Here is a 26,836-nt window from a genome sequence, read left to right on the forward strand (position 1 = left end):
AACATTAATTGACTAATCATATCAGCAGCACATGTGAAAGTGTCATACTAATCATACTAATTAGAAAGGCAGAATGATTGCTATAAAAGGAGGGAAGAAACGCTTCTAATCATTGTGTTCTTGTTAGCAATGGTTACCGCCAAAGAAACACGTGCAGCCATCATCGCTTTGCATCAAAATGGCCTCAAATGCAAGGAAATTGCTACATAGAATACTGCACCTGAAAGAACCATTTACCGGATCATCAAGAACTTCAAGGATAGAAGTTCGACTGCAGTGAAGATGTCTTCAGGACATCCTAAAGTGTCAAGAAAGCACCAGGACCGTCTCTGAGGAGTCAGCAATGGATAAGACACATGCCTTTGGTGAGAGAGACCCAGGTTCAAATCCACTGTGAGACACCAATGTGTCCCTGAGCAAGACACTTAACCCCTAGTTGCTCCAGAGGCATGTGACCTCTAACATACATGGCAATTGTAAGTCGCTTTGGATAAAAGCGTCAGCTAAATGAATAAATGTAAATGGGAGCATCAGCACACAGCGTTTGACTTGATAGATCATAAAATACTGCTTCAAAAATTAGAATGCTATGGTTTTACACCTTCGTCTCTGTCATAGATGGGGAGTTACCTATCCAATAGGAAGCAGCGGGTGTTCTTTAATGGTCAATATTCATCTACTAAGACAATACATTGTGGTGTGCCCCTGGGTAGCTGCCTTGGGCCTTTGCTATATTCAATCTTTACAAATGATTTGCCTTTTATTGTGAAACATTCAACTGTTGTCATGTATGCAGATGATTCCACACTGTACTGTTCTGCAAAAACTCCTCATGATGTTTCAAATCTATTAAATCATGACTTGCAGAATATAAGCAAGTGTGTAAAAGATAACAAACTAGCTTTAAATGTAGACAAATCAACATCTATTATATTCTGGAAAAGATCAAAACTAATCACCGAGCCTTCTCTGAACTTGTCAGTCAATGGGCTGCAGCTAAGACAAGTGATGCAAGCCAAGTTATTGGGCGTCACCTTGGATTCTTACTTGTCTTGGTCAGCTCATATTGATGGAATGATAGCTAAAATGGGGAATGGTATTGCAATGTCCAGAAAATGTATGTCATATCCCTTATGAAACAAAAATATATTTCAGTATATTGGAAAATATCATGTAATATATTAGGCATATATTCTTATATTTATTTTTTTCCATTATATTGCAATATATTGAAAGCGGCAATCATTTGTATATTTTGCAATATATTATATAATATATGTATCATTAATATATTATTAAATGTATTCAAATATATAATATATTAGAAAATAAAAAGGGAAAATAATATATTACAATATATCACAATATATTTTAAGAAATATATTGGTAAATATATTTTCCTTTCATAAGGGATATTCCTATGTCCATTGCTAAACAGGTTGTCCAGTCTCTTGTTCTGTGCCATTTAGAAAACTGTCCAATTATATGGTCGTCTGCATCACAAAAAGACCTACGTAAGCTTCAAGTGGCACAAAATAGGGCAGCGAGGACTGTCCTCCAGTGCTCTCCTAAGACTAACGTGGTCCTGATGCATACACGCCTTTCTTGGCTTACAGTTGATGATAAAATCAAACTACGATTAACTTTAATATTGGGGAATGCAGTATTTATGAAACAGCCACAGTTTCTTTCTGAGCAGCTTGTTTTTGTAGGAAGTGGACACCTATATGCCACCAGGCAAGCACTAGGTGGTGACATAAAACTTCCGCTTCCCAGGACAAATTTTCTGAAACGCACATCATTTTACAGAGCAATATCTATTTGGAATCGACTTTCTGTCTCATCACGCAGAGTTCAGAACAAATATAAATTTAAGAGGACAGTAACCCAGGAACTGCTGAAAATGACCTCGTGAAAGCTGGAAATAGTCATGTTCTTTCACTTGGTAAATTTTTGAATGTAACTGTAATGTTTGAATTTTCTTGATTGTAATTTGTGTTTGTTTTGTGTAATTTTATGTTGTAAAGATTTTTTAAAAGGACCACAGGAAGACTAGCTGCCATTAAATGGGCCGCTAACGGTGATCCTAATAAAACAATAAAACACACAGTGAGGCCAAGACTTTTGGTCTCAAGCCTGGTGTCAAGAAGGGCATCATTAAGGGAAGTCGTGGCCTAATGGTTAGAGAGTCGGACTCCCAATCGAAAGGTTGTGACTTCGAGTCCCGGGCTGGCAGGAATTGTGGGTGGGGGGAGTGCATGTACAGTGCTCTCTCCACCCTCAATACCATGACTTAGGTGCCCTTGAGCAAGGCATCGAACCCCCAACTGCTCCCCGGGCGCCGCAGCATAAATGGCTGCCCACTGCTCTGGGTGTGTGCTCACAGTGTGTGTGTGTGTGTGTGTTCACTGCTCTGTGTGTGTGCATTTCGGATGGGTTAAATGCAGAGCACAAATTCTGAGTATGGGTCACCATACTTGGCTGAATGTCACTTCACTTCACTATTCAAAGAAGCCACTTTTCTCCAAGAAAAACACCAAAGACAGAAATTCTGCAGGAAGTACAAGGATTGGACAGCAGAAGACTGGTGCACAGTTATTTTCTCTGATGAAACTCCCTTTCTGACTGTTAGGGACATCAGGAAAATTGAATGTTCAGAGAAGAAAAGGTTAACACTACCATGAGTCCTGTGTTGTGCCAACAGTGAAGCATCCTGAGACCATGTGTGGGGTTACTTTTTAACCAAGGGAGTGGGCTCTCTCATAATTCTGCCCAAAAACACTGCCATGAATAAAGAATTGTATCAAAACGTCCAGTGATTTCTTTCAGCATGATGGAGCACCATGTCACAAAGCAAGAGTGATAAAGAAGTGGCTCGAAAATCATTATACTGAAATTTTGGATCCGTGGCCAGGCAACTCCACGGACCTCAATCACAGAGAACATGCAGACAGTGCTCAAAAGGCGAGTGGAGGTCCATGAACTGTGATCAACTCTGGATGGAGTTGATCAACTCCAATGGATCTCCATCCGTCAAGATTTGGACCAAAAGCTAATATTCAGCATGCCAGAGTGAACTAGAGGTAATGAAGAACAAGGTTCAACACTGTAAATATTAACACTGTAAATATTGACTCGTTATATATTTTTTTGCCAATAAAAGCCTTTAAAAAAATATATGCATCTCATTGTTTTTCAGTATACCATAGAAAACATGTGGAAAAATGATCTACAAGTACTAAAGCATCAAATTGTAAAACACAAAATTTATATCACTGCCAAAACTTTTGGCCAATACTGTACTGTGGCTCTGCATGCATATGAAAGTCACAGTTGCCAGATAACCAACATTTCGCCAAACAATCTTTGTATGCATAGGTGTGTTGGTGTGCGAGTGGGTGGCGTGAAACACAAAGCATATTAATGTGAGCATGTTCTCTGGATAGCTATTAACATTTCTATAATTAATGTTGTAAACTCAGCATGGTGAAGGGACTGTGAAGGTGAGGGGACCCACGGGCTGCTAGCTATAGTGAGTGTACTGAGAGGCCATCCATCTCCTGTGACCGTAATATTTCTCTGTGGTGAAAGAGCACTTCACAGAAAGTCAGCCCTTTCTTACACATCAAATCAGAAGAGAATCACTACAGGTCATTATTAGCCATCTTTACAGTTCCTTCTGGTTATGTACAGGTATATGAGAAGATTTGAGACTAACCTTCATAAGTAAATAAAAGGAAAGACCAAGGTGAGTGTAATTGGAAATCCATGCACAATCATTTTATCTTTTAATATTGTCACTCTGGTTCAAACAAGGGGCTTTTGACTTAATGTAACTTTATAATATCTCTGATTGGAGTGTCACCTCAGATGTTTGACAGCACAGTGAGGGGCTGAAATAACCGAGACTGTGGAGGATGAAGCCCTCCTTCACCCAACCTCAATGAAAATTAAACTTTAATTGCCCAGCACTATTAAACTTTAATTGCCCAGCACTGTGACATGGATTGACATCTTTGTAACAATGAAGCTGTGAACTGATGGTGCTTTGAGGATTGACGCCGCTTTGCTAATTTACATTCAGTCATCCCTCATTCAGTTCTTAAATCGATCGTTATACAGGCTGCAGTTTCTAGATACGGCTTTCCACTTTCTGTGAATCAGCCCTTGAGCATCTCTCTTCATGGTTTCTGGGTTAAAGGGGTTAAAGAGGCTTTCCAGTACTCAGTTTCTGGGGACTTTGTGTTATTTAGCCGAATTGGTGTCAGGTCGTATTGAATGGGGGCAAAGAGGCAAGTCCCTTAAATCCAGAAACTACAGAGAGCCACAAAAGGCAGCATTTATTGGGAGCACACACAACTCATTACACTTCTCATTAATTACCAGATGACAAAGCAGCCACTTGCATATCATCCTGTGGTGTAAATGGGGAAAAAGTGCAGGTTAATTTTTCTAATGATTATGCAAATTATCGCCAAGCAGATGAAGGTTATCACGTCCGCGTGCAAGGCAGTAATTACCTCCTCCGGGGATAAGCACGAGACAAAATCATTAAGCAGAAGAGTTTAGTATGATACAGCAATGCATTTAAAACATCACCTTAACAATCAAATAGAACTAAGTGGTCAAACTAAAAAGTTTGACATTTAGGATTTCATAGGAATTCACAGGTAGGCCTATATTGAAATAACCATAGCATATTAGCATATCACTATTAGGTTATTTCATTCCGAATTCTTACTTTTAGTGGTCGGAACACTTCATGTTCATGTTACCTTTTATCAAAGCATTGGCCATGATTTGCATTAACTAATAGACAAATAGCTATTTAACCCGAACTTTAAGAACTTCAGATGAATGCAGTGGAAATTACACATGAAGACAGGTTACACCAACTGTGAACATAAAAGATGAAGGTCACAACCACGGTCTTTATTGCTGTGAACTTGTAAAATGGTTTTGCTGAAACATTAATCCCAAATTTACAATGCAGTCTGAGATAAAAGAAAACAGCCATGATGCAACAGGTGATTAAATTAAGCCAGATTAAAGATGTACTGTGTAGCCTACGTACTGTGACTATAAAAGTACTTCTTGCTGTTGGATTTGTTTAATCAAGCGAATAATAAAGTTAGCTGCCTCTCACTAAACTACCATTCTCCATAATAGAAATGGCCATTCTCTTAACAAACCTTTGAGAGAATGTAGCATCAGCATCATAACAGCTGGGGGTTGTGCAGTGCTGATCGACTGCGGAACAGCATCTCCAAAACCGACGAAAACACACTGAAAGGAGCAGAAGACCGCCTTATCCAGCCGTGAACTCAAAAACATTAATTTACATAAAAAACTGTACATACTACACCACCCAAAACATATACCCTAAAATCAAGATTGAATCAATATACCCGTTTCAACCAAAATTTTAACGAATCCAAGATAAGCTTCCCTAAACCACGACTGTAAGGTTTCCATTTTACACGCTTTTCATATGACGGCGAAATGTTTACTATAAATTATAATATAAATTATTTCAATATCGTTTAAACGTGTTTGCCTAGCATCGAAATGCAGATTATTAAGCTATTGGTAGATCATCTCAGACACATGCACAAACTAAACACATAACCATGCGTCTCGCGCATATGAGAAAATAACACGACAAACTTTCACTAATAACCCACTGCGCGTATTATTACCTTCTTGTTTTGTCCTGCTCAAGCAAATCTCCCAAAGAGAGTGAATAAGAACGAGCCTCTTTAAACTTCAGTCAGATTGTGACCTCGACGCGGAGCCAGAAGTGTTCTGCCAGCGGTTAGTTCGGGTTTAGGACAGATGCTCCTCGCATGAATATCTCCATTGGCTCAGCATCACTTACTTCGCCCTCCCCTGAACGCTCAGCAGCGCTGAAACAGTCCCTACCTCCTTCTTACTTTGACAGTCAAAGTGAATAACAAACAAGTATAGATTTATCTTACATCTTCTTATGGAGATTGGTTGTGCAGAAGAAATTAGACACTTTATATAATCTTATGTTATTATCTGCAATAAATTGTTACTAAAATATCTTCATTAATATCTGATTTGTTGGTACAGTGGACCTTATTTAATTAATTCACGCTTAAATGTTTGTGTGTTCAGTTTCACCCTCATCATTACAATCTCTCTGTGCTCGTGAAGCATAACGAGAAAAGAAACACGTGTTGCCATTAGAATGCGTGATGTGGAATTTCGAAATGAAGAATTGGTGATCCTGTTGCGATCCTCCCTCGGACCCTCCTGTGCCTAGCATGCGCCGACTTTTATAATAAATGACAGGGGTTATGGGGGTGCTGTGAGTGACAGCCGCACTAACGAAGTGCATCAGTGCAAGCTGTGTTTTTGTAACACTACTGCCCCCTTTTGGTATTCAGTAATATTCTCATACCTTTTACTCGACTAGGTAATTTTTAGGATAGGTTCATAGCCACAAAAAAAGGGAAAGATACAATTCATGGAGTCACACTCAACTGGTAATTGTGTGTGTGTGTGTGTGTGTGTGTGTGTGTGTGTGTGTGTGTGTGTGTGTTCACTGTGTAAATTTCCTAGTAGAGGGTACATTACAGTATGCAGACACATTTCTTACAAATAATCATTCATGTATTTGGAACCACAAGCGAAGTGTGACTTAATTAAGAGCAAAGCAGATGAATCAGTCATGGGTCTGTGTCCTAGGAAATGGGAGAATAATGTAAACCTTCACATTATTTTCGAGTCATTAGGCAAGAACACAATACTCCTAGCTGTGCTGTGGCCTAAAAGCAAGTTGTACTACGCTTTAAATGTGGGCTAATTATGCAACAGTACCCCATTTAGCCTGTAATGAGAAATCTTTGACTACCACAAAGACAATTAATAAGCAAAACACACATTGAGGTAAGAGGTTCAAATGAAAGTGTGTATTTGTGAAACAGATAAAGCATACAGAAAAATAAACAGGTAGCTAAAGTATTCGATCCATTCACCTTTAAGAAAAAGACTGCACATGTAAATTCATAAACTAATTCATAAGCATTGTGTAAAAGACCTTTCAAGAGAAGAAAGTGAATAGTCTCTGTTTCCCTGCTAACTGTTTGCACTAGCAATGACAGGTCTTATTGTTACAATATAGTGAATGCAGTGAATAGACCTTCAGTCGCTCTAAAGAACAGCTGAGTCTTGCACACTAACAAAGACAGAGATCCACACACACACACACACTCAAACTATTCAGTGTAACTAATTATGACTCTCCTCACTGCAACCTTGGTCAACTCTACAGATTGATCTCATTTGTAGATTCTCCTGAGGAGGAATTACTGCTGTTGTCTCTAATCGATCACCTCTGCAGACACTCTGTGTGAGTTCACTGCTGAGCTGAAGACAGGAGGTCAGCAGGAGGAATTGAATGCTCGAGTCAAACGTTTCTGACAGGCCAACACAAACATCTTAAACACAAAGGGTGAAGAAAAAAAGAAAAAGCAAGAAAGAATCATTAGTGTCTAAAAAGCTGTATTTCATAACAATATTTGATAGTATATAGACTATTTAACATATAATCAGGCTCAAAAAAGAAATAGCCGGTAAAATAAAAATTGAACATGTCACAAATTTTCTCAGTAAATATATTTCTAAAGGTGCTGTTGATTTGAAATTTTCACCAGTAGGTAACAACCCAAGTAATCCATACATACAAAGAAAACAAAACAAATAAGTTCAGAAATTAAGTTATGCGTAATAAAGTGGAACTACACAGGGAAAAGTATTGAACACATGAAGAAAGGGAGGAGCAAAAAGGCATGGAAAAACAAGACACCAGCTGAAATCTATCAGTAATTAGAAAGCAATCATGCCCTTTGTCAGTGGAAATTAATATTAGCTGGTTCAGTCCCAACACCTACAGTACCAGGATCAAACCACAACCAATCACCTGACTTGAATCCAATATAGCAAATAAGAACTAAAGATCAGAGTTCATAGAAAAGACCGTCAGGACCTTCAAGACTGAAGACTGTGTGGAAGAATGAGCCAAAATCACACCTGAGCAGTGCATGCGACTAGTATCTCCATAAAGGAGACGTCTTGAAGCAGTCATTACCATCAAAGGCTTTATTACAAACAAAGTATTAAATACATTTCAGCAGTACCTTTAGAAATATATTTACTGGGAAAAATAGTGGCGTGTTCAATACTTATTTTACATGCCGTGTGTGTGTGTGTGTGTGTGTGCTACAATGATTCATTACAATGTGCTTTTATTATGTAATATCAATATCAAATTTACATCAAAAAAAAATCAAAATAAACTGGTTTTTTAATTATATGTATAAAACCAACCAGTAAAGAAAAGAAAGCCTTACTTTTTAATCAGTACAGTAATATTATAACTAGTGTGTTTCCCATTCAACACTTAAAAACACTGGGCTGATAGTCAGTAAGTTTGTCACATTTGCAAGTGCTTCCATCTACTGGTTGTTTATATGAATAACCTTGACTTCAACGTCTACGTCATTGGTTCCCAACCTTTTTCAACTTTTCAACACAACCAAACACATATGTTAGCGCGGCCCACTGCAAAAAAATTAACTAACCCCACTATTGTTGGGTTAATAACTTAATACTCAGAAGCTAGATTGTTAACTGTCTTTATTGAATGAACTGGCAATGAACAGAAAATAACTCGAGCTGGCACCGCTTGGCACAACTGCTGTTGTTCTGTAGCATATGCAGCAAAAATATCTAAGATAAACTGGGGGTTTATTCTTAAACCAATCAGCAAGCTTGAATAGTGGAAGCATAGTTACAGTTTAATATTTATTTTTTGTAATTTAATTATATATATATATATATATATATATATATATATATATATATATATATATATATATATATATATATATATATATATATATATATATATATATGAAATGCTGTTATTATGTTATGACTTAGACATTTGTACATATATGAACAATATTATTATTTATTTTAATAATAATTGGCGGCCCACCTGCAATACCATCGCGACCCACAGGTTGAAAACCACTGGTCTACGTAGTTCTAATATATTAATTAAATAAATAAATACGTTTATGATTTTTTTTAAATGATTTTGAAACAAATTGTTTTGGAAACACACACACACACAGGAAAACAATGCTAAAAGATCTCGCCAGTACTCTCCAGAAAACAAACTAAACAACAATACCTTACTTCCGCCTATGTCCTGCTAAAGCGCGCGTTTAATAAACAAATGTTAATTTTCACTCAAATGGACGTTTCCGTTTAACGTAAGTGAGATTTGACAACTAGAAATGTATTCTTCTACAACAGGCTAACGTTTTTCATAAAGACTAATCAAAGTAATTTAAATGGTTTGTCCTCACAGAAAATGTAAGACTGCCATGGAATTCAGAGCTTCTCTCTTTCAGTTAATTTCCCACACATTCAGCATTTCACGAGCCCACATCCTGTGAGTGTGGAGTAGATCTACTGTGCAAAGCTGTCTCCAGTCATTTTCTGGAATACTGTAATATCAGTGTGTGTGTGTGTGTATCAGTGGGTTCGGTCTTGTGTGGGAGTACTCTGTGCTTTTGTCAGTGTGACTGCTGCCAGCTATCTATGCCATGTGTCAATGTTTCTGAAGAGATGCCACCCTAACAGAATGACACTCTATAAAAACAAACATCTTAATTCCATTTCACACTTTTAGATTTGTCACATGCTGTGACTGATTATCTTACCATGACTCCAAGATCCATTATATTCTAAAACATTATGCTTGCATGGGCTCATTTTGTACCCATCCAGTTTTACTAAAAAGCCTGGACAAATGAACTGAAGGTGGATGCCATTAGGTAATTATATTAAAAATTCTCTTAGGTTTGTCTCCAGCTAAGCGATCCATTAGATGGAAGAATGGACAGATAGATAGATGTTCATCTAATCAAATGAATCTGGAACTGTTGTAAAATGACAGATATTAAAATCATTTCAGATGTACTAAATGATGATAGTGTGCCAAAGGCACCTGGAGAAAAACACAAACAAACTGAGATCAATTCAGTGTGACAGCACTCAGCTCCCTCAGGACCACACCGCCGGGCAGCGGAGATGAGGGGGAGTCAAAGATGTGGTTTCTAAGCTGACTGGTACCTCATGCTATGCAAAAAAAAATTCTCTCTCATCCAAGTCCAAATGTTTTGATGATTTTCATGAAATGTAAGACAAGACAAACACACAGCATCCTAAATCCTGTTAAGAGATGTGCTCTGTGGGGGAATATTGAAGCGGAAAAAGACAAATCCAGAGGGGATTAAAGGAACCAAACAATTGGAGAGAGAAAGAGAGAGTGAGAGAAAGATAGAAAGAGAGAGCCGTATCGGGAATAATCACAACGTGAGAGGGAGAGACGTGAGGCGGTGCTTTGAATAGGAAGCAGAGGCAAGGATGGGAAGAGATTAGTGCTGCACTCTGTGGGCTCATCACTCAATGAAAGGACACTCTGGAAACAACAAGAGCACTCAGCCGCAGGAGAACCGGGAAAGGTGCGAGTTTGGTTTTAGGGATACATTAAACTTACTGGAAAACGCTTTGGACTTTTTGGATACTTTCAGATCAGGATAATCTGTTTGAACAACTTCTAACCATGGATTGTTACAGCAAAGTAAGATCAGAGGAACCGGATCTAAGAAGGTTCTGAGTGACTTTTCTGGTAGGCTTTCCTGTGCATGTTGTGCTAAACCAAACGTAAAACATTAATTTTAAATACATCTATTAACGGCATACTGTTTTATTCTAAGTCTGTTCCATGCCACAGATACTACACATCTGCATGGTACACAGGAAATTAGATGGCCATCTGTGAAATATTGAAAGACGCGACAGATGTAAAACAACCTTTCTAGGATTTAAGAGCAGAAGGCTTCCTGTATCAACTGTGCTGGCACTGTTCCTGGTATAATCCTTTTTATGTGCAACCAAAAGAATGACTTCTACATCTCGTGTGGTTTTGATCTCACTCTTGGTTCGGCTCTCAGGGGCTATTTGTCCTCAAGGCTGCCTGTGCATCTCTGACATACTGAACTGTGGCTCCTCAGGTCTGGATAGATTCCCTAACCCACTTCCATTCACAACTTCTGTCCTGGACCTCAGTCATAACAGACTAACATGGCTGGCAGCCAGCAGCTTCTACGGGCTCCCAAGGCTGCACACTTTGCATATGTCCCATAACCGCATCTCCTTGCTCAGCCCGGGAGCTTTCCATAACATCAGCAGTCTTCGATACTTGGACCTCTCTTCCAACAAATTGCAGGTGGTGGGCAAGCATCACTTCCAGGACCTGCCAACCTTGGAGGTGCTGTTGCTGTACAACAATCGTCTAACCCGCGTGGAGAGCAGCACCCTAATGGGGCTCAGCAGTCTGAGGAAGGTTTACTTCAGCCTCAACCAGATCACAGATTTCCCGTTCTTCTCGATTCGTAAGCACAGCCACCCCAACCTGGTTACACTGGACCTCTCCTCAAACCGCCTGTTCCGTTTGCCTATAGATGACATTGTAGTGTTGCCCGCTGCAGTGCAAAAAGGCCTGTTCCTGCACAACAACAGTCTGGAGTGCGATTGCTCTATGTACCGCATGTTTTGGCACTGGGAGCAGAAGGGATATCCAAGTGTGAAAGACTACAAGGATGTCTACAAGTGTCTGATGTACGGTGAGCTTCAAATCTCAATTAACTTTCTGCGCTCTGCACACTTCTTTGAGAACTGTACCATTGGGAAGATGATATCCCTGATATCTCCGAAGGCTGATAAAGTTGTTTACGAGGGTGAACAAGTGAGACTGGACTGCACTGGAACCCTAAACGGAGAAGACCTGTCTTACAGCTGGATCATTCCTCAACAAGAAAACATCTCTCAGCTGGTTTACAACGGATCTCTACGTATCAATCAAGATGGTAGCTTGGATATTCTAGCTGCCCAGTCCCTAGATTCGGGGGTCTACCAGTGCACTGCTGTGGATAACACGAGGATGATCAATGAATCACGAGAAGTGAATTTAACGGTGGTAGCCCATCGTGCCATGGAGGAGCCGTTCAACACAGGCTACACCACTCTTCTGGGATGTGTGGTGACCCTTGTCCTCATATTGATGTATCTGTATTTAACCCCATGTCGTTGTGGTTGCTGCAAACCTCCTCCTCCCTCTCCGGGGATCTCAAACTTTGGGGAAGACCGCTGCACTCTGGCCTCTATCTTTGCAGCTCCTTCAACCGATCGAGTCAAGAGCAAGGCTCAGTCTGACAGGCACGTAGTGTTCCTTGAGCCACTCGTGACAGGGAAAAATGGCCATCCGAAAGCTGCATGTGTTGTTGAACAGCCTACAATTGAATGGGACACAGAAAACTTCATAATTAGAGAAAGAAAGGACTGTGAGTAACAAATTTGTGACTTCAAATCCCACAGAATTGCTTAAGCCTGTTTGAACCATAGGGACAAGCAGCACAAATTAATCTGTCATAATTCCCTAATTACCCAGGAATGGGTAAAATAAATTATTTTGGTCCTCAGATTTAGAGGGTGTCTCCTGTCTCACAGTATGAAGTGATCCATTTGTTTACGCTGAATGCGTGGGACTGCACTGTTAGTAATGCACTGAAAATCTAGAGCAGTGAATGTATCATTTTTAAGACTCAAGAGCATGTGTATTTTCAAGGTTTGAAAGAAGCACAAGTTTGCTCTGTAAATCTCAACAAAATACTCTGATTGTCATGACAACAGCAACATTTAAGATGTCTCTAATGTAGTGTTTTATTTGCGCAGAACAAATGTTGAATCAGAGCTGCCTTTGATTCTTGTATGTGGAGCACATCTATCAGCTGGGAATGACCACAAGCTCTTCTTGCAAGGTTTTTCAGAAAGATAAACCCCTGCCCTTTGAAGGTAGTCAAACGTGCTGTTGATTTTATACTGTGAGCAGTCATTGATTTATAGAGAGGACAACAGAAGGCATTGTGGATCCATTGAAGACTGAGGTTTTATCTCTTCAGTTGCGAAGCAATTACCATTGAATAAAGCTAATCCTTTTTCAAGAAAACATGGTGGTAAAGTTTGGTGCAGAACTATGACGGTATGCAAAAAATAAATGTTCTACCAGCTCACACCAAGCAGTTGCGAAAAGTGAACAACTCCACAACTCAAAGGGGAGACGTGATAAATGAAGAAGAAAAAGCGAAGGCAATGTAGTGATGTCTGTTTATGTGTGATATTATACATCTCTGCACTTTGCATCAAGCAAATCGCTCTTTCATTAAAGGGATGTACTATGGGAGAGGATTAACACCCCTGCCAGAATTTTCCCTCCCACACCATGCACAGTATGCAAAGTAAAAGCAAAATATGAAAATGAAAGAGCACCATGGCAAAGGTGCAGAGTTAATCCAAGCAGCCCATTTCCAGATATGATCAGATTTATCTGCAGCAACCCGATTTAACATTCGCAATATGTCGACATGTGTCCCCTGGCTGTTCATCTGTTGTGCAGTCCTGCCAAATGAAATGTTACCAGATCTACTCTATAATATATATATATATATATATATATATATATATTTATATAAATAACACCTATGTGATCATACACAATAATTTCTCATTAGATCTCATGCTCTAAGTTTATCCAAACCTGTACATCAAAACAGCATTTTAAAAAAACTGAACAATTATTTAGACTTGCCAAACAGACTGACCGATCTCATCAACAAACTCATATCTGATGTGGTAAAAATCAAGATATATATAACATTGCCTGTCTCATTCCAGCCTTGCCTTTGTGCTGTGTTTGTAATACTAGTGTTGTTTTGAGAGATGACTATATCAAATGAGATCTGAGATGACCATAGGTCAGATTTAGCAGAATTCACTTTGGGGCAAAACTAGGCACTCCAGCAATTTTTCAGCCTTTCCTTAATCCTTTAATGTTTTTTTCCCCCTCTCTCATGCTGCGGTTGTGCTTTGGACTTCTATTTCTTTCAAACCTATACTGAACTCAGGTGGAGATGTATAAAGAATGCATGTGCTTTCAAAATGTAAACTGGTGAGCCACATGAAGAATTGTGCAGAGTACACATTTCCAAACCATGCAAAAGAGCTGTTTAAATGGACATAGTGAAAGACGCCTGATCATTTTAAAAAATGCTTTTAACATTGCACTTTCAACAGCCAATTCTGGAATAAAAAGCCAGATCTTCTATTAACAGAGAAAAGCACGCAGAAACTCACATACGCCAGGTTGGATTCAAGAAATAGCATTAAAAAAAGTGTTTTGAACAAAATCTTACGCATTGTTTTCAGAGACATAGTCATTTATCTGGTAAATAGTAACATTTGTGAAATGCCCTGAGGTATTTTCTACAAAACTTCAGCTAATTCACGTATGTCATGTACAAAGGGCAAATTCAGATTCAGTTTTGAAATCAAGATGCATAATCTTCATTATATATTTAAACACATTAAATTTTTCTTTTTTGACAAGAAACATAACCCCCCTTTAGAAAACTGCATCAGCATCAGGGCAGCAGAATCAATTAGGAAATTATGCCCTCTGCTGGCTGGCTGTAAAACCATTAGTTTCAATGGTGTCAATGCACACATATAAACAACTCTGGCATTGACCAACCTCATTGGAAAAGAAAACCTGTAACCATTTTTATATAGCATCATAAATAACTGTACATATACAAAGAGTTCACACATTCTCAACTTCGAGTTAATACTGGACACAATATCACAATGTTTGATACAACCTTGTTTTAATAGAACATCTGTACAACCAAGAATGAAAAAAAAAAAACGCTAAAATGAAGAACGACTCACTTTTTCTCTTTAAAAAAATATTGTCTGCTTTTTGCTCCTTGTTCACAAACCATTTCCTTGTTGAAAATCCGAACGAAAAGTATTGACAAAAATGAAACATTGAAATGCAATTACATTTCTTGGCAATATAAATATAGTGGTATGAACAAGGTTTTTCAAACATCTGGTTTAGGAAGAGCATTACTGACAACAGTGAAAATCTGGCCAATGTCTGAGTCACCAATCTCAGTCATACAAAACCAGATTTCAATTTTTTTTTTTTTTTTATTTCAGATGATGGTATTTTGATTTGATGTGCTCTTAATGTTAAATATGTACAATCCTAATGCCAGTAGTCTATAGGGCATCCCTATGGCATTTAGTTATAGGTGTAGTCCGAATAGTAGTCTGACCGACCACCCCCTCCCCTCCCAGGGGGATAACCCCAGTTACAGGATGGGCCCCCTCTCATGTGACCCCGACCCGGTCTAGATCTCATGGGATGTGGCGGTACTCCTCGACCCCTGAAACCACCACGCATCATATCAGGATGACCCCCTCTGGGATTGTACATGCTATTGTTGTGTCCTCCTCGGCACAAGGCTCTCATTGCGGCTCCAGGGATGGGTAAGAGTCCTCTGCTGGAAGTGCCGCCCCTGGTGGGAGGGGCCTGACTGCCGCCCTGACTTTCAGAGGACGAGTTCACTGGAGTTCTGCTGCCTTGGCCACATGAGGTTGAACTACCCAGTGTACCTCCTTTCTCTCCACCGGCCTCCTGCTGGAGAACTTTAGAAGTCGCTGAAGTAAGGGCACCTTCTTCCTCTTGTCCACGAGCGGTTTCGCTCTCAGTGGCTCCCACCCATGATCTATCAGCAGGCTTTGCGGCCTCAGCTTGGGTGGAAGGTAGAGCCCCGAATCCTGCCCCACTCTGTCCAGCTGCGTAACCCTGCTGGGCTCCTGCTGTAGGACCCCAGCCGAAAAGCAGTGGAATGGGGGGAATTGGGGTCAGGGCTGGAAAAAGAGTAGTATCTGGATAGGAAGGAAAAGTGGTGTGAAGAGAGGACAAGGAAGAAGCAGTGGATGAGGAAGCAGACTCTACACCTATCTTAGCAGTTTGAGAGCCAGCAAGTCCTAACTGGTTAGCAGTGCTTGCCGCTGCCACCCCAGGCACCCCCACGCTGTCAGGAATGGGTAAGGACTGTCCAGGCGGCTGAAGAGAGGTGGCTGATTCTGGAATAGAAGGCACCTCCACTGAGCTAACTGGGGGCTGAGGGAGAGAAAGGGGAACAGTGAGTGGTTGAGGAACTGGTATGGTGGAGGTGTTTGTTGGAGTTTGGGTCCCAGGAGGAGCAACAGTTTGGCTGTAATCTGATCCCCTGGAGGCCACGCTAACTGGAGACGAATATGCTGAGGACATATGGTACGCAGGAGAGCCAGAGTAAGGGCTCCACTGTGCCGAACTGGAACACAGGTAGCTCTGGTGGGGGTTCACACCGAAACTGGCCAGGGTGTCCTCTACTTCAGGCATAGAGGTGCTCTCCTGACTGGCAGCTTTATATTGAGCAATGGCAGACTTCAGAGCTGCATAATCAGTGGAGATAGAGCCCTGGATAGGGTAGGCAGAAGGGTTAGGTGGTACAAGTGGATCACTAATGGGGTCCACACAGGGTTGGTCAGGGAGGGGAGGACGAAATCCATCGGTCTGGGGTGGAGGGGGCTGAGGTGCCTGTGGTTCCTTCAGGTCATTTTCAGTCTGAATGGACGTCTCTGTGATAATGGGCATGTCATCTTCAGAGTCTATTGACATGTCATCCTCATCTCGAACCGAATCAGGCTCCACTGAGCAGTCAAAGGGAAGATAGTGTCAAAACTGAAATCTCTCATTTCTTTCGGAATTTTGTCAGGAAAAGTAAAGGACTTTGTGTTTTTACCTGGTTCAGGTAGGGCAGCCACTGCTACTTCTTCCGGGACACTGATCAAACTCTGGAAGTTGTTCATGATGTCATTCATACCTGCAACGATGACTCCACTACCGGAGAACTGGGAGAATGTTTCATCGTGCTTTTCTGTTTACGAACACAGCAAAAACAAACTTCAACTTAACACAGACGACAACACACACCAACATTCATATACACCAGAACTTCAACTAGACTTGCTTCATGTACCTGTGAGAAAAATTAGGTGTCGAAGCTGTGTGTGCTGAGCTTGCAGCTTTACCAGACAGTCCAAATCAGGAGCCTGCCTAGATGGAGTGTCACACTCGTGATAAGGCAGAAACTCCACCAGGTGTTTCTTCTGGTAGGTCGTCAGCAGGTTCAACAGATCCAGGGCTTTAGTGTTTAACCTGTGAAAAGGAGGATGTGTGAGATTTCGGAGACTAGGAGTCTGTCAGGATTGGCAAAACACATGAAACCGTTTGTCTCTAACCTGCTGAGCTCTTTAAGCTTCTTCTGAGTCTTACAGTGCACCTTCCACTTCCAAGGTGAGGACTGTTCCTCCAGGAACTTGAGAAATGCCTGTAGCTTCTCTGTAAACATAAATGGCAATGTGTGAAGTCTCAATTTTTTCTTGCATATTGTAACCATTTGAATTAAAAAAACAAATTCATTTGAACAAAACGTAGGGTAGTGGTTGATCGAACAAAAGCAGTTCTGAATGCAAGAACTGTATTGTAATAAAGGGGTGGTTTAAAGCAGATATATATCTCCAGAGAGGTCTGTCATTTCATCGGAAGATCAAGCTACTGTGTTTTGTTTGAAAATTATCCATTTAAAACTTAAAAAAAAGATACATGCATAGATGAATCATTCTCAAAATCATTACGATGCATTTAGAAAGTAGAGTGAATTTCCATTTCATGCAGTCTTTAAAGGAAACAGTACAACAATACACGTTCACACTTAAAGGGGGAGCTCTTTTCAACAAGCTGGTGCCTGAAGATTTTGTTAACCCCTCTACAATCTACCTTAAGCTCTCACCTAGTGTTATATTGTCAGGGTTTAGAATGAGCTCATCTGATACAATGAGTCCTCCAGACACGAAAAGCTCATTGTAAGTGCGATTTTTCACATCATCCAGGCTATCCACTCCAGCAAAGTAAACTGTGGGCAATTTTTTCAGAGACACCAGTGCTGGAATCTAAATGGAGAATGGAGGGAACAATGCCTTAAAACAGATGCTTCTGAGTTTGTTTCCTACAACTAATAAACTAGTTATAAAACAGAGTTAGAGTAGTGAGTTATTAAGTACCTTATGTACATGAGCGGCTATATCCTCATTCTGAATAATGATCATGAACTTCTGCTGACTTTTACTCTCCAGGTAATTCTGAGGGTTGCAATCAATATTGCCAAGGCTGCGTAAATATTCCTGTAAAACCAAACAAATGAGGTTAAAGATAAGGTGTTTCAAAGGTTGGTCAAATGTATCGGGCCACACTGAACATTCTGAAACTTCATATTTTCAGACCTTGATCTCAGTGCAGAGTTCGCTTTCCTCATCTCCTCTTTGAATGTAAAACTTGACTGCGTTTTTCTGCATGATCTCCATCAGTGTGCACAAAACATCAGGCTTGATTTGCCCAATAACGCTGCCTCCCACAGTGCTTGAGGTTCCTGCATGAGTAGGCTCTGAGGGAATCTCTGGGACTGGAGCAACTGGAGGTTGACTGGCACTTCCAGATGATGGGGAGCACACAGGATTTTCCACGACATCTGTACTCTTGGGGTCAGCTGATTTTTCTGCTGAAAACAGGTGGACCTCTTTGACAGTGCCGAGGCGACGCTTGCTTGAAGGAGGGTTGAGGGTAGCTTGCGGCTTGCTTGACAAAGCCTGAGACTTAGGCACTGGAGATGATGTTTTAGTGTGAGGATGAACAGGAGGTGAGGGCAGCATGGGTTGGGCAGGAGCTGGCATGGCAGAAGGGGGCGGAGCAGGTGGCAAGGGGGCGGGCACTGGGGCAACAGCAGGTGGTGAGACAACAGCCACGGGTTGTACAGATGCCATTGGAGCCCTGATCAAATGGTTCATCTTTTCACAGAGTTTGTTAACGTAGCTCTGCACAGGCATTGATGAGACATATTTGGATACAAAAGGTGAGAATGCAGAGCGTGACCATTTAGCCTGATCCTCACATCGCGGCAAAGGAGGCTGATGGTTGTAAATTATATGTTGGGCCTCCATCAGATTCTGGACCCCAGTGCAGAGATTCTGGAACTCACTGTCGAGGATAGTGTCAACTACTTTCTGTGTAGAGAGTACCTGCTTCTCCACTCCACTCAAACAAGGTTCACCAACACCCTCTAAAGCTAAAAACAGAATATGGATATTAGTTTGGTAAATATATCATTTAAATTATACATGTATACATGAAAGAACGCATATTTAAAATCAAAATTTAAAACACACATTACATTAACTAAAATGATAAGGTTGATTCGATTATATGTAATACACTACTGTTTTAAAGTTTGGATTATTTCTAAAGTATTGGTTTTATCCAGGAACAAAAATTTCTGAAGGAAATATTTTTCCATTACAGGAATAAATTATATTTTAAATCACATTATCCTAGAAAAAGGTTATTATAAATCAGAAAAATATTTCACAATGTTACCGTTTTACTGTGTTTTTTTATTTATTTAATAAATGTAGCCTTGCAGAGCATATTAAACGTCTTTCAGAAACATATTTACCACCCTAAACTTTTGAACAGTAGTGTATATTGATAAGAAGTCTGTGTTATTTTCTTAAGTTAATAATAAGGATAAAAAAAAAAAGCAAGCATGCAGGTGAGGACAGACCTCTGGTGGACGTTTTCCAGAGAGGGAGGCTCTGATGTGGGATTTCTGCTTGACGGGAGGGCTGCTGCTCCAGAATGGATGAGGGACTGTACACATCCATACTGCTCCTGCTGCAGACCATCTGCTCCTAAACACACATACTACAGGTTAGCAAAACCAACGATTGAGTATAGCATTAGATATGTCATGAGGAACTGTCCACACCTCCAAGTGATCCTGGTTAACCTGCTCTTCTTCAGCACGCCTGCCATGCAGGTCAAGATCACAGTGGGCGGCTGAGTCACTGGGGTCGTGTCTCTCTGCGCTTTTAGGCAGCATCGCAGGCTGGCTGCTGGCAGTGTTAGAGTTCTGGGCCATCCTGTTGAGCGTACTGAGGAAGAGTTTAAGCAAGGCATGTGTGTCCCGGAGGGTGGGACTCTGAGTCCCGCGCTCCCGCAGGTCCGTGTCACACAGCCCCATGCTGTCCATCACCACTAAGAGAAAAGAAAAACAGATCATGTCTCTGAGCACCTGCAGTCACACTCTATTGTGTGAGTAGATACAGCACCTTCTCTCTCATTAGGGACAAATAAAAACTTAGCTTCTAAATATTAGTGATGTAAAGGAACTTCCGATGATTTCCTTTACCTACAGCACTAAATAAAAGATCAGTATTCATATGCAGGTCTAGAACTTTTTTTTTCTAAAGCTGTATTATGCTTTTTCCATTCATAATCACCTGGTATATAAAATGTTTTTTCTTAAATTGAAACTTCATGCTTTCGGAAAAATTTAAAAAAAAACATTTGAAAATAAGGATCGTTATCCTACATGACAATTTTTGCAGATAATATATTATAGATATATATATATTTTTAAAAATATGAATTTAATTTAAAATCATTTTAAAGCAGAGCCTAATAAAACTGTAATTTTACAACTTTTCCAGTCCTTTCCAAATTTTACATCAAGGGTTTCCAGAATCCTGATATACATTCCTTTACATTAGTTCAGCACAGACTCACCTCTTCCTGGTTCTCCATTCAGCAGATCCATCCTTAGGTACTTGCTCACGCCCCCAGGACCTTCACTCTCCAGCCTCCTCTTCAAGCCAGCAGCGTCCCAGTCCTCTTCTCTTTCAGGCCCCTCCTCCTTGCCCAAAGTCTGCTTATGTAACTGTATCAGCTTTAGTAATTTTTCCATCTTTTCTTTGTCATACTCTCCCTGTGGCCTCTGAGCGCCGCCATTAGACTGAGAAACCCCAATCGTGCTGCTACCCGGCACCTGTCTATCCGACCCTCCCCAGTCTGAGACAGGACTGTACTCTTCTGCACCTGCTGGGGGAGACGCTGCCCCCTGTTGGCTGTCCACCAGACCCTGCTGCAGTGCTTCCACAGGCAGCTGGAACTGTCCCGGACCATATATGTAAGAGTTCAGTGCCACATCCATATTCTTAGGACGAGGTGCCTGGTGTTGGTTAGTCCGGTCATCCAAACTGTGCCGGTACTCTACTATGTGGAAAGGCCGTATGACACCTTGCTCTTTCTGGTTGAGGTAGTCCAGCGCCTGATGTTTCAGCCCCGCCGCGAGCTCTTTGGGTGGATTGGCACGCAGCTTGTAGAGGCCATGATGCAGGGCGGGTATAAAATTATCTAGCTGATGGCTGACTGGGTCTTTAGGCTCTAATGGAACAAGAGGGTCCTCATCTACTCCAGAGTTCTTCAAAACTAAAAAGCAACAGAAGAAATCAGTGAAAGTAAATAAGTGAAGAGTAAATATAAAGAAACCTCCATAAATAAACATAAAAGACACTTACTCAACCTCGAGGTGATTCTTTGCTCTTGAAATACAAAAAGCGCCAGCAAAACCCTGTCATTTCTTCCTCGCCGCTCTTTAAAGAAACAAAAAACAGACGGCCTCTGTTATTCCACACTGTCAGTGTCACATATGGGGTTAAAAGCGGTGCATAAACGTACCGGTGGTAGTGTGCAACTGAGAAGATGAAAGGAGGAAGAGAAATCCTTTGTCTATCAATGGCTTCACCAAAACCTAGAGTGAAGAGTTTAATTATAGCATGACTATAATAAAACACGGGCAGTTTAAATTCTGCATGTCAGATCAGTGACACAGATTCTATGAACAGACTGAAGACATGGTATACAGGAGGGGAGAGGGTTGGCAGTGACGCCCTGCTAGAGTAAAGCTGTGGACATTAATTCAATAAAGCATAAAGTGGGCTGTGAATGAGCTCACCATTCTTTCTCTCTCAAGCCGGTGCAACAGTCCCGACAGACTGTTTTCCTGTTTACTCCTCCCAATGACCTCATACAGGCTGCAGTACATCCCACACTTAAATGCTGAAAAATACCACAGCACACTGTCACGTCAATACTGATTCATCAAATGTTGTGCTGAAAAGCATCACTGGTACTCAATACTCATCCTACCCTCTCGCGATCCACTGTACGCTTCCCATGACAGCAGAATGGGCGGGATCTTTCTCTTTACTTGATCGAGATGCATAGCCGTATTAATGTCAAGCTTGTCTGGGCTGAAAATAAAACCAAAACAAATAAGGGATTTAAAAACAATGCACACAATTGGTGTTAAACTTTATTAGCGAAAAGAAAGGAGACTCACAGTTTAAGTGGAAGGTGAGGGAGACTTGAAGACCGGATGTACACTTGATGGACCTCTTCACCCTTATTCACCAGCGAGCCACTCCAAACCGTATATCTTCGCCGAACTAAAGCAAAAAATGAAGTAATAACACAATAAGTTGAATAAAATTCCTATCTGATCATTTTATTAGACTGCTCTTAAGAAAAAAAAACAAGTCGTACCTCTTTGCCCTTCATGTAACGTGCTGGTTAATCTACTAAAAGAGGAAACAAACAGTTCAAAATTGAAATAAACCACAAGAGATTGTAATACACTTTCTATGCACTTCATCAGTGGTCCTGTTCATACCTGTGTGTGGCTGTGGCTGACTCTTTTCCTTTGAACTGAAAAGAGACAACCGCATATGGCAACACATGCCTGGGCCTTGACCTGAGCTCCTCAAATGCAAATTCATAGAAGTATTGCTGGAATAAAACACAGAGGGAAATAACAGGTCATCTATCTGTACAAAGAATACAAAACAAAATACTGAAAACTAAATGAAACACTCACCTGAGTGTGCTCAAAGGCCCTATAGGACAATAATGAGGTCACTTTGCTGGCATTTTTGAAGACATGGCTGTCATATTTAAGGGTCGGCTCAAGATTGTTTTTGGGCATGTTGTCAAATATTGTCTTCACTTTACCCTGCAGAATAAGACAAAAGGTCACTACTGTTTTTTGAAACCATTGTGACATCGTGTGTTATGAATACAAAGCAGTACCTCAAAGTCAGATTTGATGTGTAAATGTTAGACAATAACTTACCTTCATGGTTTTAAATATGATTATGTCTCCAGCAGCACCCACTTCAAATGGATTCATTTGTAACAAATCTGAGTATTTTGAGAGGTAAACCCCTAAAAAAAAAAATAGAAAAAACAGCAATCAAGGATATGGGAGTTACTTGGGGCGACATTCCTGAGAGCCACAAACAGCCTTGGGTTAATCCCAAGAAATTCGCTGAGTCTCTGCACAGAGCATACTATGTTTAATAAGATTAAATATTTGCAGAAACTATTTCATTTCACCAGTTAAAGCAACCCTAGTCACATTCACAAGATGCTATTATACACACAGCAGCAGCTTCACTAAACTATACAAAGATAATCATGAATCAGAAATCTGCTGATCACTAAGCCAAGAACAAAATTAATATTATGTTGCTTCCAAAACCACAAAAATGCTCTGAAAATAGAAAGTAGTAATAGGGGTGACCAATATAAAAAACAGATGTTACTTTACAAAATGTTTATCCACGTAAAAACGAACGTCTGTAGCGAGTTTGGGTCATTAACATTTATTTGGCCCAGCGATCACAAGCAATTGTGGAGCAGTGGTCTTTCTGGCCCTGTCCAATTCAACTACTCCAAACCACAAGATCAAGTGACCAGAGTGCTCCCAGGCAAATGATTACAGCCAAACAGATATAAACAGACCCTTCAGAAGCACTCACCTTTTACAGGGCTTCCCAGATTGTTGATCCGCGAATGTCCCACAGAAAGACCCTTTTCGCAGATCCAGTGAGCCTGGAAAACACCAGCAGATATTACTTTGATTATAGTTGCGCTTTTGACCAAGACTATAACTAAAAGATGCCATTTAAAACCTTCTCAAATCGCAGGCTTACAGAATTATTAATCTCACATTTCCAGTTTCATGTTACACTGTATGTCCTGATAAATAATTAGACAAGACAACGAGACATTGCGTCATCTAGCTGTTAAATCTAAACTTAAAGTTAAATTTCAGAGAGGGAGCCATAGTCTCATAATGAAGTATAATTTGTTTAAATCAGAACAATGCTTGCTCTGCTATATTTGATTGCAAGTACTGATAAACATCTAATTACTGTGGCAGTTGTGTAGTAAATAAACGTATCAATGATAAAAACCTTATTCCTCTCAGGCAGCAGAAAAGCATATGATTCTGCAAGTTCTGCCTCTGTCCTGCCATTCTGCTTCAGTTCCCTTTTCTTCTCGATGAACTATGAAAAAGACATAAATCATATCATTATTTGATTCACTGGAAACAGCCCTCAAATGGCCCGAGGACATTTTCAATCATCTAGTTTTTAACAATCAAGCAACCAAAAATACTGTTTGTCAGCATCAACTAATTAAGTTCTCAAACCTCTTTCTCCAGGAGCTCGTTGTGAATGAGAGACGCTTTGGTGTAGATGAAAGTCCCACGAGACGTGGCGTCCAAGTAGAACGTGGACAGAAGCTTCACAACTTCCTCAAACTCTCTGGATTCTGGAGACAAGTGCTGAAGGAGGCCTGAAGAACAAACACATAAGAAGGAAAGAAAATTAGTGTCGTTTTATTTTAATTCAATTTCAAACACATAGTTGAGTCATAATCTTTTCAAACCGCCATACATCTTGCAGTTCAGTGCATTAAATGGGTTTTTCAATACCTTGCGGTGATATGTTGAAATGCACATAAAATAATCCTGCCATAATGAGACACAAATTTCAGAATATTTACTAAAAAAATTGATAATGTTTATAATCAATAAGCAAAACCATCGAATAATTTGGAACTCGCATCAATCGGTCAATTAACGCCAATGATAGGAAAACAAATTGGCTTTTTCGATTGACTAATAACAAAAAAAATAACGGCATAAACTGGAGTTTAAAGTGCTGTTTAGAAAACATGATATAACGTTAGAACACCAACAAACAGAAAAAAAACTTGCACTAATGCCAGCAAATGCCAAAGTGAAAGCTGTAATGCAACTAACGTTACTACAAACACCTCCCAGCTTAGCACTTTCGATTTCATTGAAGCAGCGTTTTTCTGTTTAAAGATCGGTAATATCTTTGTCTTCTGCTTTAAGGAAATAAATAGTACGGGAAAGAATGGATCTGTGTGTCCTAATAAGGCTGGTTGTACAGGACTGACAGGTGTTTCTAACCGTAGTGCGTAAAGACTGACGGGAGAAACGCACTGGTCAACGGGACACTGCTGCCATTGATGAGGAGGGAAGAAGCGTGTCCTGTGGGGTGCAGCTCTGTGTGGCGAGGGAGGAAGAGTGGAGCCAGATAGAAAACCAATGACACCGGCCTCCGTGAGGTTTACAACCGTGGGACGAAAATGCACCGTGTCTTTGAGGTCTGCGTTAAACGACTCGCGCGGGCGCGTGAAACGAATCCTCACGTGCTGCTCGAGGTTGCACAAGAGCGCACGACTTTATTTCCTGCAGCTCTGAGCTGTGCAACAACTTAGCTAAAAATGCATTTAATACCAGTGGTGCGTTATATAGATCCCCCGTTTGCTTATCAAAACAGCTCTATTAATTTGACCCGAAAAGGTAAGCAGCACGCTTTTAGCGAAGTTGCAGGCTATGAAACAGAAACAGTGCATTTCGGGAATGGCAGTAACATTGTAACGTTAGTGGCGGTAGCAATGGGACACACAACCTTTCCGCTCCTTGATTTTCCTCGGAATCTGAAAGCTCCTCCTTGGCAGCTCCTCGGTCGACCGCGGGAGTGTCGAGGGAGAACCGCCGCAGTTTTTTAGGTCTGACAGTCCTGCCTTCCGTCGCTCAGAAGCATCTTGTTCAGACATTTGCTCGTCTTCACATCCAGCTTGATCGCCATTTTGCTTGGATGTGGCCGTGCTAGAGGCTGACAACAATTGTTTCTTGCTATCGCCATCCTCCAAGGTTAGGCCGCCGGCTTTGCTGCTCTCCTTGTCGATTTTTCTCTCCTGGCTGAAATTGCTAGCCATTTTTCGGACCAGCGGTCACCTCGTCAGCTGGCGATGAAGTTGGTTTCAGTGCCGCTTCACGGAGTAATTCTCCTTCTCAACCAGCCTCCGCCATTATGCCTGTGACGTATGCTCTTCCCCACCACTGCAAAACTCTGGCGTCACTCTGTTTACCTTCACGAGGCCTGACGCCCCCCAGCGGCGCTGCTGTGAACTGCACAGCGTCTAGACGTCACGACGGTGAGCTCTAATCGCTGCATGGCGCGTGAGAGCAACTCCACAGAGAATAGGTGCCAAGAACGAATCAATCAACATTATCAACAGTTTGGGGAAAGTCACCTAGAATCATCACGAGCCCTTTGTGCTCAGCTAGGTCATTTAACCTAGCAATGATCACATGAGTTCAAAACATGAATCAAAATCTAAAATTAATGCATTGATTAGCCTACATAATAAACACGTACAAGCTCACGTACATTGGGGTCCACTGTTTATAATAGCAATATTTTCCGCATAGTAATTTAAGAGAAAAGGTAATCTATAGCTGACCTCCCCCCCCCCCCCCCCTTTGGCTTTAATGGCAGCAACACTTATACGAACTCCACTAGTTTGTGTAAAACCTTGCAATCATCATGTCCTCCAGCATGATTTGAGATGATCCAAAGAGCATCTGAACATTTGTACAAATAGTTTTGTTTCACTTTTTGAATTAGCCAGAATCCTAAACCATATCTTTCCACATTTAAATGGATAGTTTAACCAAAAATATGTTTCAAAAAATCTGTCATCATTTAGTCACCCTCAAGT

The 26,836-nt window shown here is 40.7% G+C and overlaps 3 protein-coding genes across 5 annotated transcripts in view; 1 reads left to right on the forward strand and 2 right to left on the reverse strand.

Annotated features, from left to right (window-relative positions):
• Positions 1-5,916, reverse strand: part of LOC132118094 (kelch domain-containing protein 8B-like) — a 139,267-nt gene extending 133,351 nt beyond the window's left edge. Inside the window, exons 1-2 of one of the 2 annotated variants that reach the window (XM_059527632.1) lie at positions 5,700-5,916; positions 5,193-5,286 (exon numbers count right to left, since the gene is read on the reverse strand). The gene's annotated coding sequence lies outside the window, so the exon portion shown is untranslated. The remainder of the gene's footprint in view (positions 1-5,192; positions 5,287-5,699) is intronic. The other variant, XM_059527633.1, reaches the window with a different exon arrangement.
• Positions 5,917-10,118: 4,202 nt separating this feature from the next.
• Positions 10,119-13,046, forward strand: LOC132118095 (amphoterin-induced protein 3). Its single transcript, XM_059527634.1, has one exon. The coding sequence runs from the start codon at positions 11,006-11,008 to the stop codon at positions 12,452-12,454; it is 1,449 nt and encodes a 482-aa protein (XP_059383617.1). The 5' UTR covers positions 10,119-11,005; the 3' UTR covers positions 12,455-13,046.
• Positions 13,047-14,696: 1,650 nt separating this feature from the next.
• LOC132118096 (protein TASOR-like) lies at positions 14,697-26,186 on the reverse strand. Of its 2 annotated transcripts, none has more exons than XM_059527636.1 (23): positions 25,741-26,186; positions 24,447-24,592; positions 24,208-24,300; positions 23,770-23,842; positions 23,082-23,173; positions 22,827-22,961; positions 22,623-22,738; positions 22,496-22,527; positions 22,293-22,398; positions 22,100-22,203; positions 21,906-22,009; positions 21,629-21,701; positions 21,469-21,543; positions 20,678-21,379; positions 19,878-20,146; positions 19,674-19,800; positions 18,340-19,178; positions 18,121-18,240; positions 17,850-18,009; positions 17,299-17,398; positions 17,037-17,215; positions 16,800-16,934; positions 14,697-16,707 (listed from the first exon to the last, which is right to left on the reverse strand). In XM_059527636.1, exons 1-23 carry the CDS (start codon positions 26,048-26,050, stop codon positions 15,248-15,250), a joined length of 5,550 nt encoding a protein of 1,849 aa, XP_059383619.1. In that variant the 5' UTR covers positions 26,051-26,186; the 3' UTR covers positions 14,697-15,247. The 2 variants fall into 2 exon arrangements, with proteins under 2 accessions (XP_059383619.1, XP_059383618.1); XM_059527635.1 differs by having other exon boundaries at positions 22,496-22,530.
• Positions 26,187-26,836: the final 650 nt, after the last annotated feature.

Source organism: Carassius carassius, chromosome 37, assembly GCF_963082965.1.
Source record: "Carassius carassius chromosome 37, fCarCar2.1, whole genome shotgun sequence".
NCBI lineage: Eukaryota > Metazoa > Chordata > Actinopteri > Cypriniformes > Cyprinidae > Carassius > Carassius carassius.